Source organism: Trachinotus anak, unplaced genomic scaffold (genome assembly GCF_046630095.1).
Source record: "Trachinotus anak isolate AG129_WGS33_773 ecotype Australia unplaced genomic scaffold, CSIRO_AGI_Tana_v1 ptg000003l, whole genome shotgun sequence".
In the NCBI taxonomy this organism is placed as follows: Eukaryota; Metazoa; Chordata; class Actinopteri; order Carangiformes; family Carangidae; genus Trachinotus; species Trachinotus anak.
This window is the reverse complement of record NW_027273854.1, coordinates 1625577-1642213: the sequence shown is the minus strand read 5'-3', so window position 1 is coordinate 1642213 and position 16637 is coordinate 1625577. Positions and strand designations below refer to the sequence as shown.

The 16637-nt window shown below is 39.7% G+C and overlaps 2 protein-coding genes and 1 long non-coding RNA gene across 5 annotated transcripts in view; 2 read left to right on the top strand and 1 right to left on the bottom strand.

Moving 5' to 3' along the window:
- Nucleotides 1-16637, top strand: part of LOC139610863 (uncharacterized) — a 368988-nt gene that overhangs the window by 279565 nt on the left and 72786 nt on the right. The window lies entirely within an intron of this gene.
- Nucleotides 1-16637, bottom strand: part of LOC139610748 (RNA binding protein fox-1 homolog 3-like) — a 471093-nt gene that overhangs the window by 392865 nt on the left and 61591 nt on the right. The window lies entirely within an intron of this gene.
- LOC139610732 (ectonucleotide pyrophosphatase/phosphodiesterase family member 7-like) lies at nt 9914-15619 on the top strand. Its single transcript, XM_071465098.1, has 6 exons — nt 9914-10206; nt 10633-10778; nt 11050-11679; nt 13155-13389; nt 14980-15109; nt 15265-15619. Exons 1-6 carry the CDS (start codon nt 9972-9974, stop codon nt 15320-15322), a joined length of 1434 nt encoding a protein of 477 aa, XP_071321199.1. The 5' UTR covers nt 9914-9971; the 3' UTR covers nt 15323-15619.

The following is a 16637-nucleotide window of genomic DNA, read 5'->3' as shown; positions in this document are numbered from 1 at the left end:
AGTAACAAGAAAAGATTTTTCATTAAACCACTGCGTTGAATAACTGAGTTTCTTTTCTTGACTGTTCATCCATGCTGGCGCCTTTTTTTGTCAAGAGACATAAATGCATGAGAACTCAGAAAACTTAAAATTCTGTCTGCTGAACTTTGGTTATACAGTTTTCAAAATGATTTCCTTTCTCCTCCATCACTGCTGAGCCAAATGTACACCACCACTGCCTAAGTGGTCCTTCTGCAGGTTCTTGACAGCCCTGCATTGGTGATTTACGTGGATGATTTTTTTCTGTACCATCTCTGCTGAGGTGACACCAACAGGGAGGTAGCATGAAGGTTAAAGGTGTCCCAACCTCTCCATGGTGAGCACAGGCTGACAGTTGCCTGCTTCACTGGCTAAAATAGTAAGCAACAGTTAAGTTCTTTCTCTTCCCCACCCTCATCTTCCTCTGTTTGTATGTGTATGGCCACGTGGCTCCCAGCCAACAAAAGACTGCAGTGTTGCACGGCCGCAACATTGTGAGAGCCTAATCCATATCTCCAGACTTCAGGCCTAATCAAACAGACTGAATGTAGAGAAGGAGTCAATAGCTGCTTAATTACTAACAAGAGTAATGACAATAACAATCACATTCCTTTCCGGCTGACGTAATTAAAGGAGGCATGAAAGGCATACCGAGGGAGAGCTGCCTCCAAGCAAGGCAGCAATTAGGGCAGAAGCTGAGGAGGCAGCTTGTGGCAAAGACATGAGATGAGCCGCAAGCACTGCCTCAGCCTTGTCTTTCGTCTAACACCTTGTCCTCCTTTCAGGCATCAGTATCATCAGTTGGTGCCATACACTGACAGCACTGGGCTTCATTATATCTGTCCTGCCCATCGGTGGTGCGAACACTGTTGTTCAACCGGCTTTCTCCAGCATGTCGCTGGCGGCTGCCATGTTTAATGACCCTCCTCCTCCTGTATCCAGCACTCAGTAGGCACAGCATGAGACGTGGGGAAACACTCAATTTCTGTAATGGCTTGAAATGGAGTAAATATCACTCGCCCCCCTGCATTTGTTACTCATTCAAGCCCCGTTATCACTTGCTGCCTAATTTCCTGGTGCACTGACAAAGGCAGAGGGCGTTTCCATGGAGAGGGAACCCTTGCGGTTTTCGTGCTTCTCTCAACTTGGCACTCTGTTCATTTCACAGCAATTATCCTGAGTCATTCCACACATTCTGCCACAGAAACTCAAGGGAAGGACCTTTCAGCTAATTGCTTTCAAATGGAAATAAAAAATAATCACACGGCTACTTTGTCAAAATTACTCCTGTTATGCAGCATTTGGTGTGGGAAATTGATGTGGGATTCCTTTTAATGTCCCATTTACAATGCCTCCCGCTCTATTTCCAGATGAAAACCTTTCTTTAAATGCATTTGGGACGAAGCCCTGACATTGCATGCAGCATGATTCTTTGGTTTCTCAGAAACCAAAATGTTTGCATGGACAACTTTTTTAACACTTTTTTTCACCCCAAATGTTCAGGTCTATTTTTGCAAGAGCAGCTTGCGTCACTATTGAATGTATGTAAATTCTGATATCAATTTATAATAAGTTGAATATTTATTTTAGGAGAAGGAATACTACAGTTTCTTTATTTGCTATTATACAGTAATCTATTCAGAAAATACAGGTAAATACAGATTAGATGGCATGTTGAATAGGCTACAGTAATCAAAATGAGTAAAGTATCTGTATGTATGAGATGCCAATGTGTGTTCAATATGTTTATAAAACACAAAATGTTGGCAAAACAACCCAAAGCAATTATGGAGATGCAGCTGCTGAAGAACAAACAGCTTGAGGACGCTCAGGGTCTGAAATGCTTCCAGCAAACTGCGATGCAGCCACATCTATTGGACATCCAGGGTTACACTCAGTCTTTGGAGATCTTCTCATTGTATAACAGCAAGAGCAGTCTGACAAACTGTCAGTGCAGCTCTCATTTCCAAAGAAAAGAAAACAAGACTTTGGCTACAACTGCACTAATACGTTTTAGGTATAAAACCCTTCAACGTGTCTATACCACTCAAGAATAGCCTAAAACTGAGACTTTTGGAAATGCTGCTGGTTAATGACAACATTGACATGCTTCACCATGTTAGTTTAGCATGTCAGCATTCTGTTTACCCTCAGGTAGCCAGGAATGTCTGTACAAAATTAACAATCCAAGTCCAGACATGTCCAAGTCCGTAGGCTTCATCTCTGGAGACTATGAATGCCATGTACAAGATTTCATGGCAATAAATAAATGAATAAATCCAATAGTGGTTCAGATATTTCAGTCAAGACAAACGTAGTGTACAAGATGCTCTCCTTAAAGCCATGCTGATACTGGGGCTGAAAATTAAGAAAAAGTTCTGACTAACTCACATGTGCACAAAAGAAAAAAGAAAAAAAAAAAGCATTTTTTGGGTTTTGTTTTTTTTTTTTTTTTGCTAATAAACATTTTAATATGAACTGCAGCAAAGTATTCTTTCAGGCTTAGCGAGCTTCATTTTTTTTGTGTGTTTGAAGGCTGGCAGGCAGAGTGGTGCTGATGTGTTGACGTATGGTGGGAGGCAGGAAGAGGCAGCTGCTGTTCATCTCCATGAGAGGAAGGCCACTCTGAGGGGATGAGTGGAGAGGGGCATTTCAGAAGATCTCTGAGTCAGAGCGAGTGGGGAGGCATCAGGATATTATTAGGGAGGTGTGCCTGCTGCCCTGCTATTATTGCAGAAATAAATGGTTCTACTGCTTTAGACCAAAGACACACCTGCCCTGCGTTGTTTCACCAGGCAACATACGTGACACGCAAAAGAGATTTTATACTATTAAACCTATAATTCCAATCAGATTATAGGCCTAATGACAGTTTTGATTGTTGTGAAAGAGACAAAAGCTACTAGGATGAAGTATGTTCACCACAGAGGCAGAGTAATGTAGCTGCTAGGCGCCAGAATGAGGAAGATTTTTTTTAAAAATGAGGAACACGGACCTGAATCTTTGTTTAATATTCACTGTAGTTAATTCTATTATCTCCTTGTCTTCAGGTACATTTTAGTAACCTGGAAATGTTACAATATATAACAGAGCTTCTAATAAAAGACACCCAACTGAAGGTCTGCTTTTTTATTCTCTTGAATTCCTCAGCTGACTGAGACTCTGTATTATCTCAAGTGAAACAGCCACACTGCACTTAATCTCTAGTTTAAATGCACTTAAATAAATGATTGAATGTATGGTGCAGGAACCGAAATGTCACTGATGAGCTCCTTTTTGAAGCTTTGTGTAAAACATAAAGGCAGAAACGAAAATGTTAATGAATTGTCTGAGGAGTAGAAGATCAGAGGAGCCAAACGAATTTCATATCACACCTAAAGACCTGGCATTTAATTAAAGTGGCCTGAAAAATGGCTGCCTGGTTGGCTGACAACAGTTTCTCTTGAAGCAAATTAAAGAAATCAATTACTGCCGTGTGAAAGTGTAATGCCAGCACGTTGGAGCCCCATAGCGCCACAATGAGACACCAGGCCAAAGGGATAGGAGCGAGGAGGAGGGCGCCTCCACTGTGCCACATCTGACTGGCTCGGCTACAGAGTTTATCACGTCAACCTGTTACAGGCAACAGAGCCTGAAAGGGCCCACGCGCTGGAATGAAGCTGCAAATCAACCTTGCTGCCTCCACAAGCCTGAGCCTCCTCCACTCTGCCCCCAGTTCTTACTCATTCTCTCACCTTCATTCTCCCTCTCTCTGTCTCACACACACAGTGCACACATGAAGCACATGCTAGGGTTAAAGGTATTCCAGGGTGGTAATGGTCATTTACTGTATAAAGCATATTGCATCTTGGCTCTTCATTGTTGTCATTGAAGCCACTACAGCAATGGAATTGAACACAAACATATTTTCATTCCACTTTTTTCCATTTCATTTGTCGACTGTTATGTTGTTGGGAGGCTGATTTTAAAGACTATACACCATCAGGCCAAAAGTTCCACAAAATATTTATAATAAATACTAATATCTAAAATAAAGGTTGCGATGAAATTTACTAAGGATGGTCATGCTGCCAAGGACAAACCTTTTGGGCAGTAGTTCCACCCTCAGGACAACCTCAAGCTACTGGGGACGCTGTAGACACAGCATTATTGTTGGTGTGTAGTTAGTTTGGTTTCATTTTGTGGGGTGTAATAATCACTGTAGACTGTAGGTGGTGCTGGCAGTGTTTTGGAGTCTGTTCTAAAACAAAGGATAAGTTTGACGTTATCCCATATTTTAATTTTCTTATGGTCAGCAAATTAAAATCTTGATAGCCAAGTAGTTAGGATGCATCCCACACAGGCTCAACTGCCCCAAGCAGTCAGTCCCTGGATCAACTCCCGGCCAGCCGGACCATTTTCTGTGTGCCATTCTCTTCTCTCTCTCCACACTTCCTGTCTGTCTCTCCTACCCTATCCAATAGAGGCATAAAATAGACAAAAAAGGCCTGTAGTTTCCTAAATCAGCTGGGCACTGTAGTTTTTCAGCAAACGTCACTCAAACATGATGGAGCTGTGCATTTTTGAGGACTATTTACAGATACGGGTTTAAATGGCTATTTGCCATCAAGTGTGGATTGCCAGGAACAAGTGATAGTGATTGTTGCTTAAAAGCATAAAGACATAAACAATGTGAGTGAAAATACAGAATTAGTACTGAACTTTTTTTTTTTTTTTACAAAAATGGTCAAGATATTCATAAACAAGATGACGTAATTTACCGCTAAATGTCAGCTTTCTCCTGTAACCAATACTCTTATAATAGCTCATAATTTTGCTCTTGACAAGTTAATAAACTATAAGCTTCAAGGTAAAAGTGCAAATCAACTGATTTGAAAAGTACAGTAATTTACTGTATGTTTATGGCATCTTTTATGGTTGAAGCCTTGAGCTGATCATTAACCAAATGTCATATTTTTCCGCATTTTGATTTACCACTTAATAACTGCAGGAGACTGAACAGGCAAAGAAAGAACAGCCATATTTACCTGACAGAGAGTGCTCAGAGAGCGGATAAGGAATTAGTGAAGAGGAAAGCTGATGCGCTGAAGGTTAGCAACTGTTGGATTCAGGATGCAGGTGGAGTGGAAAGAAAATTATTACATGCAAGTGGCCTGCTGGAGGAAGAGCTAATATATTAGAGGAATATCTGCTGTCACGTTCCTGCTGTTCGATTTTAATACAGTACATACACTGTGCCAGTCAGCTGGAACTGACTGGCACCCTCTCTAAATGATAATCTCATTGTTATCAAATCAAAGTCAACACACACAACAGGAGCAGCACTCACATATAGGCTTTGTCCAAGGGTAGAGACAGATACTCAAGGTCAGTTAGAGTATAAATTCAGTTTGATAAAGTGCTGGCATGGACGCTAGATAGTTAACGCTACTCCTACTTTGCAATATTTATTTTATTTTTTAAAAGTCAGATTTGCCTGTGTATGCTCTCCTTGTGGTGACTCTCTGACCCTGAGAACAGCCCTAAGCTCCATGCCGTCATCACATGTTGACCACATGTGGGTGTGTGCAGTACTGGGCCAGAAACATTACACATCTGCATGTTCACACAACCAAACTTACACACATTCAAAACCTTCTCAGCCTTCTTCAGTTTCAGCAGTGCTGTCATCTCTTTGCAGCTCCACAGCCATTGCTCTGCTGCACCAGGAGCTCCCAACCCTCCTTCACATCCCCCTGCTGAAAACTGGTTTGTTTCCCTAGTAAGACTGTTCCATGAGGGGGGGTGTCGGAGGCTGTAGGCCTGATCCACTGTGGATCAGCAAAACTCACAACATGGCAAATACTGAAGAGTCGGAATGTGTTGAATGAATGCTGTTCTTATGCCACGTTAAGTAGCGTTAACTATCTAGCGTCCATGCCAGCACTTTATCAAACTGAATTTATACTCTAACTGACCTTGAGTATCTGTCTCTACCCTTGGACAAAGCCTATATGTGAGTGCTGCTCCTGTTGTGTGTGTTGACTTTGATTTGATATGGGATTAGCCAGTTATGTTCCAGCGCAGGAAGTTGACACTGAGTGTTGGAACAGTAGAGCTAATGGAGCCTGAAGTGGAGGTCAGAGGTGAATGACCTACTCTTTTGCATAAACCTGCAAGAACTGACTTTTTGACCGCTCCGGGGGTGGCTGGAAACAAACTGGAGACACATCATTGCCATGTCATTACCTCTTAGGTTTATATAGTGAAGTTGTTAGCAGTTGCTTATATGTAAGTGTACACTGTCACCTGGCAACTGCGCTGACCCCAACTGAAGAATAGCTGCTGCTGCTATGCAGCAACTAATGGGGATCTTAATAAACTAACAAGCAACCTCAATGAGCAGTTACAGAGCATCATCATTCAAGTGGAGATGTGTTTCTGGTCACCTGATAAATCTAAGTCAAGTATCCACTCTCTTATGGTTCTGTTTTCAGTTTTGGTCTCTACCGACTCCTGAGGGAAATATCTGTCTCTTTAGATGCTAAATGCTCCACTATGTTCACCAGTTAGTCTCTAACTGTGTCTGTCCTCTGTTTGGTGCTGAGCAGGAAACGTTGAAAACAGCTGCATGTTGTTGCTGAAAACAACATCATGAGAGGGATGAGAGTAACCCGTAGACAGTAAAGTTAGGAGACAGACAGCTAAACAAGGGCTGATACTCCCTACTGAGCTCCATGAAGACGAGGGAAGCTGCAGACGCAGGTTATAATTTTCTGAAGTTTCATTTCTACAAGCAACCCTTTAGACACTGTCACATTGTTGTCACATTGTCAGTTCATACATTTTTATTGTACAAATATTCACGATAGCCACATTAAGTAAAAGCAGTAATACATTCGTGGGAAAACACCCTGGTAAAACTAGAGGCTCTGCATTGACAAGAAGCAGATGTGAACAAACATCATCTGTAAAATGCCCTAAATTTAGTTATAAATAAACTTAATATTATCTAACATGAAAGTACTATTGAGTCGCTGTTAAATTATTGCGATCATAACAGGTGGTTTGTACAAGTTAATCAATGATGAAAATCCTTCAAGTTGAAAATAGTGATGAAAAACGCCAAAGTGCAGATAATAGGAAATTACATTACTGTATGTTTATACATGTATATATCAAGAAAATGATCAACTGAAAAATGTTGGCAGTGAACATTTTGTAGATTTGTTCATGAAAGTATTTGATTTGTAATGGAAAAGACATTAACCAGGCTGACATGATGTTTGCTCCAAACGTGTAATTTGCTAATAGGAAAATAATAATACCTCCATGGAGTTTCCTTTGGTTTGAAGTTTTATGCTTGGACTTGCTTGCATGTAACCTGATAATAAGCCACTCATGCATCAAAAGTTTGTTTGCTCACAATTCAAAACACATCGATCTCAGCACGCTGGCATGGTACTTGATGGTCTACTTCCAGTCACAGCAGGGAAAGAAGCAGTTTAGCATTCAGACATCAAGTAAGCAGAACACAGATGCAGTTTATTTTCGCACAGGAAGGGGTGGTTGTGTTTGTGTTTGGATCTGACTCCTCATTCATCAGCAATTCTGATGAAACCGTGAAACTAAATAAGCTGTGAGGATCATGAAAAATTGGTGTTTGTTTTTTTATCTAGATCTCAAGGGACTAATCTTTAAAGAGTCGACAATATGTCATCAAGTAACTGACAAATCTCTCTGCACATCTGAATGTGTCACAGACGCATTTGGAACAAAAATGACAAATTCTTGATTGTCTCGATTACCTTCATCAACCTTCATCAAGTCCATGAACAAGCATTACAAGGATCATATATATATATATATATATATATATATATATATATATATATATATATGTATATATAATGAAACACAGTAGACAGACTTGTTATATTAATACAATCTCTACTATAACTTCCCTTATTCTCTGGACAGCATGGGGTTATTCCATGGATGGCAAACACATGCATTCAGTAAATTCTGAATATTGGTCATTTATTGTATACCTGATATTGAAATTATCTAATTCTTTGACTTTGGGAAAATATTTGGTTGTTATATGAATATTGTTTCCATGATCTCTGCATTGTGCATGATCAAATAGTTTTAGCATTAATTGTCTTTTCAAAGCTTGCAATATTTTCAGGATTTTTTTAATGAAAAGATGTCTGTAATGAATAGCCTTGGTGCCTATGTGTGTGTCTTCTCAAACCATTTAATGCACCAGCTGAACTCAATTTTGTTTTTCTCTGATTGGATGATTTACTGTGTATCTATGTAATGTATCTACAGTATTTAGAACTGTTGTAATGCTTGTTCTTTCATGTACATTATTAAAGTTGGATAGACAGAAACGTAAGTAAACCAGCAGTAAGTAAGAGAGTGTGTGGAGAATTTGTCACTTTGATCAAGAGTCCTTAACACAAAAAGAAATGCAAATGAAAATGTAAACCAAATTCCCTCCAATTAAGACATGAGTCGACATCTACTTTGCTTAATTTTTGTATGACTGGGGTTGTAAAAGACAGATTCAGAAGTTAGTAGTACGCACTTCTTAATATATGAGTGGATTTACTGATGTTCACAGAATGTAAAATTTTATAGACGATAATTAGCATCAATTAGCAAAATCTCTTCTAAAAGACACAACACTCACTCCTCAGCCTGGGAAATACCATGTTCTTAATTTGTGTATTATTACTGTACATGCTCCGGCTCAAACGGACAAAGTTGTTTGGGCTTCCCGTCTGATGAAGGTGTACTGCACTGGTTGTGTATGGGCAGCAGGGAGTGCTTAAGGCAAAAACCTCACTTTTCTTCTTCAACAAAATATGCATTTCCCTGTGGAATTTCTGTGCAGGACTGAGCGGGTCGGATAAAGTTTGCTTGCCCCTTAAGTTCAGAGTGTGTGTGTTTGATAAAGTTCTCATGGCGGAGATCTGAGACTTGCACCAGCCTCAGCAGTCCTAAACACTCCTCCAAATCTTGCTGACAGTGGACGACGAGCATATAGAGTTAATATGAGAAAGCTAATGAATATGAATGAGGTAAATGAAAGCTGATGAATGTTATCCCTTATCTCCATAAAGATTAGACAATTCCCTTGAACCTCTGCCAAGGACATACACAATAAAGAACAAATTTGAAGAGTGAGCTTGTCTAGCAATTTGATGGACGTTGATAAGGTTTCATCAGAAGCCATGATACATAATGTCTGGATGAGAACACTGAGTATGATCTGAGCTGAAACACTGAGGCGGCTGCAGTTCATTTTTAATAGTTTGTCCATTGTCATGGCCATTGCTAAAAAAATCAATGTAGATTTTAAAAGATCTTTTAACAATACCCCGAGGCTAATATACACATAAGAGTTATTAAAATGAATCTGTCTATTAGGGTCTTTTCTTCCCAAGAGACCACTGCTAGCTGACGAAGAATATACTCTCATTTTCCTCTTCATTTTCCTGGTGTCAGATCAATCATGCACCATCCCAACTCAAGGTGAAACCCATCAAAGTGTCATTCCCCCATTGTCAGTGATTCACAGGAAACTCCTGACACACAGACGAGCAGCCAGACAAACAGAAAGACAGCATCAACAAGCAAGTTAGGGGGGAACAAACAGTCGTGATGCCCGGAGAGATTAATCTGCTTTACTGGCAGTCCTCAACAGCAAAACAGGGAAAATTCACTGTGAACACAACTCCCAGCCGTAAAATCAGCTCATAAACACCATTGGGCCACATGCAGGAAAGTGCTGAGATAAAGTCTGTCTAATCTACGAGATAAGACAAATTGGTGAAACTTTGCTCAGGACATGTTGGCTTCAGCAACCTCAGGTGAGATGCCAAGAGGTGGATACTCCTGTAAATAAGAGTTTTAGCTGGAGGATAGAGTCAGTTAAGATCTGTGAAGTGCCCGTGTTCACCATGCTGTGGACTGCAAGTCTCTGCCTGCTCTGGGCTTTGTCCATCCTCGGAGCACCGGTAAACAAACAGAGACAGAAAGTGCTGCTGATCTCCTTCGATGGTTTCCGTTGGGATTACGACCGTGATGTCGACACACCAAACCTCGACAAAATGGCTAAGGATGGAGTCAAAGCCCTATATGTCACACCTCCTTACCTCACCATCACCAGCCCTACACACTTCACCCTCTTGACAGGTAAAGTGTTTTATTTTCTATAACACTGCTTTCAGTTGGCAGGGGATCTGCATATCATGACAGAACAGGAAACTGCTCTGAGTTTACTTTGCAAGGACAGAAAAAAGCCGCAGGAAAAAGGAATTAGTTGTAATTGAATGTCCCAGGGTCCAACAGCTTTTATAGCTGAGTAAGATGATTATGCTTGGATGACTGAGGGAAGAATTCTCTGCTCCCTTTCTTATTTTGACTCTCAAATCATCAGTGCCAGCTAAAAGAAATTTAACTTCCTTGAAATTAAATTCCTCTAATCTCCGAAGTTGGTCGTAAGACCTTGTCCAAAAGCGTCATGCCACTCAGCCCGTTAAGTTGATAGAATTTTTAATGTGAATGTGTCACGCTATGAATAATGAGTGCAAGCAGACTGACAGTGATTCTCTTCTGTAGGCCGCTACATTGAGAATCATGGGGTAATCCACAACATGTGGTTCAACACAACCACCGCTGAGAAGAAGCCCTACTATCAGACTCAGTTTGTCAATGAGTGGTGGGACAATGGCACTCTGCCTATCTGGATCACAGCGCAGAAACAGGTATGTCCAGCACAGTTTCCATATTATCTCTGAGAGACTGTTTTGCTTTTTACAGCATCAGAAACCATTTCTCTTGAGAAAACAAAAGCCTGCTGAATGATTTCAGGTAGATCACAGTTATATTGCAAACTATTTTTCAGGTATAATTGTTAACTGCATGCAAATGACAGCAGCTGTTGACCAAAACAGATAAATTCTCGGCATACCTGTAAACATGTCAAAGTATTTATGTGTGTGACGTTAATGCGCCCTCTTTTTCCTCACCTTCAAGGGCCTAAAAGCTGGCTCTCTTCACTTTCCTGGCACGGCTTCCAGTTACCAGGGACAGGTTGCTATGGTGCGGGAAGTGGAGCCACTGCTTTACAACTACAAGAATGAGACTGCTTGGAGAGAGAACACAGACAAGGTGATGGGCTGGTTCAGAGACCAGGATCTCGCCTTTGTGTCCATGTATTTTGGTGAGCCAGACGGCACAGGGCACAGATATGGTCCAGACTCCCCAGAGCGTCGGGAGATGGTCAAACAAGTTGACAGAACTGTGGGCTACATCCGACACTCAGCTGAACAACATGGGCTGACCGACACCCTGAACATCATCATCACAGCAGACCACGGCATGTCCACAGTGTACCGCAATGGTCTGGTGGAAGAAATCACCCTGTCCAAGATCCCAGGCTTCTCATTCCGTGACCTGTCTTTTCACCTGGTGGACTTTGGACCCTCTGGGATGCTATTGCCGAAGCCAGGCAAGCTGGAGAAGGTTTACACTGCCTTAAAGGGTGCCCATCCACACCTCCATGTATACAAGAAGGAGGAGATGCCAGAGCGCCTCCACTTTGCCAAAAATGATCGTATCCTCCCCATCATTCTCTGGGCCGACCCTGGATATGTAATCAATGGGGTGCGTTCACAGATAAAGTCACATTTCCTTTCATATCTCTCTAGTTGAAGAACTAGAGACCTGTAAGACTGAAGGCACAAATCTTGCAGAAATACAACTATTCTATGTGATCTAATCACTGAGGGGCTGCAACACTGATCAGACATGTGTTTTTCTGACATCACTGACTTGGGTTTGGACAAAGGTTTTACATGCTGGAAAGTTTAAAACCATAGAGTGACTTGCAGGAGCAGTTTTCTGCCCAATGGAAATCCTACTGATTTACCCATTAAACTAAATAGCTACTTTACTTTAAATAGCTAAATGTTATTCCACCAGGCCAAGTTGCAGAGAGCAGCAAAAAGTAAAAATGTTACTTTTACTACTGAGACTGCTAAGACAAACACTGCAATTACATTTTACATGGTAGTATTGGCAATCAGTGGCAGTCAATTATTCATGTGACAATGACCTACCTAAATGATCAAAAGGAAAGGAAATGAAAACCCTAATCTACTGATAAAGATAAATAGCCAGATAAACAATCTGCCATGCCAACCAATTTATTCTAGAAATATCCTCAGGTCTTGACAACAGAAATACTAAAGCTACCAGCTGCATTTTATTCATAGAAAATGGTGGAAGTGGACTCCTTTTAACTAGAAACAAGGAGTTAAATTCTTAACTCAATACACTACAAATCAAGTGAATTTGCACGTCCTCAGGATAATCCAGGCCTGGCTGATGACATGCAGTGCTCTCAAATGCTTCAGGAAGCTATTCATGCCTCAAAATTCAAAATTAGCATTTTCATTTGGCTCCACACTCACTCAGTCACTCCACTGTGCAGCAACTTTGCAACTGAATGTGTCAGTCAGCACTGAGAACCATCAAATATTAACTTAATTTAAAGAGTCAGTTATTGAAAATCATAAAATGTCTTCAAATGCTGACCTGTGAATCCACTGATGAAATGGGTTATCTGAATTATGTGGGTTACAACCTGCCATGACTGTATTATCTGACTCACTTTATGGCCACTTAACCTCCTTTTGAGCTTGACCCCAGAGAAGGATATGCATATTGAGATCTTGACATAATAGCTAAGATAACTGAGTCTTCCACTTATTGATATTTATATTGCAGTTTCTTTTATTAAACTTAATATATATTATACATTTTGAAATGAATGTATGTGTTACAGTATTTTATGAAAACAGAAATTTTAGAAATTGATTAAAATTCTCATTTATCCCCTATCATTGGTTGATAGTAGTCACAAAGAGAGACCAGGCCTTCATTCTACAGTATGGAAATGGCTCTTTCAGTTGAACAATACCTCCCTCTGCTGAGTAAATAAGAGCAGGCCAAAATGTGTGAACCCTGTTACTTGTAAGGTCCTGATACTAAAATCACTGGCATAAAAGAGATGCTGTCACATTGAATCTAAACTGGGTTGTGTGAGTCGTGGTAACTGTCCCTGTGTGTCCTTACAGTATTTCCCGGTTCAGTTCCACAAGGGAGAGCATGGCTTTGACAACCAAGAGATGGACATGAAGCCTTTCTTCAGGGCAGTGGGTCCAGCGTTTCACCAGAATCTGGAGGTGGGACCTTTTGAGACTGTAAACATCTACCCCTTGATGTGTCACATCCTGGGCATCCAGCCGGACGTCAACGATGGCCACCTGAATGCCACCAAACACATGCTGGTTACTAGCACTAGGGCTCAGGGTGAGTTTATATCAGACTAATGAGCCTCTCCCCGTGGCCTCAAAAGTGTGTCATTCCAACACCTGCTTCTTCATTACTGGGCCATTCATCCATCATTTCCGACTTTGCATATGTCCAAGTCAGATGTAGAGCTACTGTAGGTTAAAACTAGAAAGTACATCTGGCATTGGTCACAGTAAGTTCTGAAAGGAGGTCTAAAAATCTGATGCTAAGTGTCTGGTGTTAAATAGTTAAAGGAAAATGCTGGCAATACTTTCCTACCCAGCGTATCAACTCAGTTCCTACTGGACAAATACAGTGAATCTTTAAAATTGGGTCAGGAATATATGTTTGGGAAGATTCTCATTCATCCAGGTGATGGTATTTCTAAGTGCTATATGTAGGCAACTGAACTTGCTTGATGTTCTTGAAGCCGGTTTATTTGAAAGGCTTCATCAGTTCTGAACTGAAAGAAAGGTCCATATTGTACTATTTCTTTCTTTAAAGGCCTCGTAATTTCCCAAAAAGGCTGTGCGCTGTAGTTACAGTTATAGCAAACATTTCTCAGTCAGGAGAAAATATTGAAGTATTTGTTGGGGACTATTTTCAGCAGAGGATTAATACACATTTAGTACTGAAGTGAGTATCTGGGGCAGCACCAAGTCAAAAATAAACTACAGTGTGTGTTCATGGTCACAGAGTTCAAGATTGTGGCTCACTCATTACTTATCACTAGTTTTTGTACAATAATGAAGCTCTATGGCTCAGAGGAATAAGATATATCAGGTTTTTGATACACATACAACACTTGTAAGTAAAATCAATTAATGATTGATTATGGCTGTTTTCAAAGGGTTTTCTGACAATAAGAAAAATACAGAATTTTACCAGGCTTATTATTATCTTGTATAGAGCCAATGAGAATCCTTAAATGAAAACCAGATAATGTCCAGTCAGTGCCGTCTACCTCTGATATCATGGATATGACTCCCTGTGTTCAATTTTCTCTATCAAAACTACACAGGTTGCTTTGAATGTCTTGGTTTTGTCGTTGATTGGATAAAATCAGAGATCAATATGTATGAAATGAATGTTATCAGTTACTGTGTTGCCTTGTAAAATAGTACTGGTCTTGTTTACTTTTCCTGTAGGAATAAAACTGTGTATTCTTGTGTGATTTTACTCTCACAGCTGAGTGAGTGTTTCTGTAGTGTTTGTGAGTTTATGAGTGTCTGGTGAACTTTAGATTTTACATGTCATCTGGTCATTTGCTAGTGGGGGCAACAAAATCTAACCTCTAGAGTAATCTCTTCAACAGCAACTCAAGACACGAAGACGTTATAGGACAAAAGTAATTGTTATAGCACCATCATGTGGTTAGTTGATGCAGGTTAGTGCTTGAGTAAAGGCTGTACTGTGGTTACTGTAGATTTTGCAGTTTTGGAAATTCAGGTACTTTTAGGAAAGAAGCAGACAAATGAAAATAACACTGAGCTTCTCTAACGATATTTTCACAAAAATCCAGCTGTCTGCAAAATCAGTGTAGAAATATCAGCATCAACCTTTGAAAAGCACAAACTTAAAATGTGAATGTCTTCTCTGTTTTTTCAGGTGAAGATGTAGATGTGAATTCCCTGCCTAATGTCTTCACTGGACTAGCTGCAGTGGCTGGATTTCTTGTTGTAGTTTTTATAGTGATGACATCCCACAAAATACTCAAGAAAAAACGCAAGAATAAAAGGTAATAACATTAATTAAAAACGTATTATATGCATTACTGTTTGTCCTCTGTAAGTCTAGTGAAACAAAGGTAAGATTCAGTAATTCAAGAATAAAAATATTCATTAATGTTGATATAAATGTCACAATATAGAAATTGTATCTTTCTGTTTTCAGATCAGGAAGTTCGAAACATCCTCAAGAGAAAGAAAATACAAAACAAACATCATTTTGATCATCACACATGAAACATAATGCTTCACAGTGGGAGACTGAGAAACAGCTGCCTGCGGATAGTCTCTCTGGGCGATTACATTTCATCCTATATGAGGAAATGCACTGTTAATTGGACAAGGAACCAAAAAAAAACAGAGCTGTGTGGAACCATTTTCCATCCATTAGCCATACCGCTTATCCTCATAACTCACACAGGCACAGAGAGAACCATGTAACCATTTTACAAATTATTATTTTTGGTTCAAAGTGGAGCATGAACAGAAAAGGGGGAAAAGATTAAATGAATTCATCAGCTCATTTGTGTTCATTTTGAGTAATTCAAAGCACGAGTGAAGTGTAACATGTAATTAAGAGTATAACATGTATATTACTACCTATTTCACATTGTACCGTCTGTTTTCATGTTGTTATTAAATGTATAAATGAATAAACCTAATTTACTTATGGTTTTGAAGGTTTTAACTAGGTGCTAGTTAGTAGCATTTAACTAGGCCTATTGTGTATTAAAAACACACACAAGTAAACTTTAAAACAGCTGCATAAATTAAAAAAAATAAAATAAATTCACATGCAAGTCAAAAAGTGTGTTTTAAGATTTGATTTGAGAACAAACCAGTGATTACTTTATTAAGACCATGACTCACTTTCACTTACAATAGATGAACATCAGACGATGGTGTCTGCCAAGGGACATTATTCAACAACCACATTCTCAGTTACCCGCCTCTCTTCGCATAATGGTATCAAGCTATATACGGTAGCACTGAGTTTCCGGTTACGATTTTCAAAATTAAACTGTGCTTAAAGACAGGCCTTTTTTCCCTATTTGATTAAAAATTTACACTAAAATACCAGAATTACCCTGTTTCTAAAAGATCACTTTTTCTAATGCCTGTTTTCCTACAGAAACTTTGATTTTATTTTTATCTTACATGAAGACGATCATGCAGAAATAAGTGTATTTTCGCAAAACATGTATTGCCTTGACCAATGGATGCAAGTCTACATTTTATAGCTGACTTATTTTTCAAAACATCCTGAAAAAATACCCCTAATTAGATGAATACTCTCATTAACTAAGCCATTATGAATATTTACAGAGTTTCCCATTAACAGCACTTCTATTTAATTTACATATCACCTCAATCAATTTACTAGCTGATGGGTACATTACAAAATTCACATAATTAGATATTTCACTGGCTAGATCGCTCGCTAAAAAAGCCAAAACCAACTGACATTGCTGGAGTTATGTCAGCACATTCCCCACAACTGCGATATGCAATATTTTGTGTGTACAATTCTATTGTATA

Excerpts from the sequence above, each read along its gene's own strand:
- LOC139610732 (XM_071465098.1), top strand. The coding sequence starts at position 9,972 with ATGCTGTGGACTGCAAGTCTCTGCCTGCTCTGGGCTTTGTCCATCCTC. Across the intron at positions 10,207-10,632 it reads ACACTTCACCCTCTTGACAG|GCCGCTACATTGAGAATCAT; the intron begins GTAAAGTGTTTT and ends TCTCTTCTGTAG. Across the intron at positions 15,110-15,264 it reads AAAAAACGCAAGAATAAAAG|ATCAGGAAGTTCGAAACATC; the intron begins GTAATAACATTA and ends TTCTGTTTTCAG.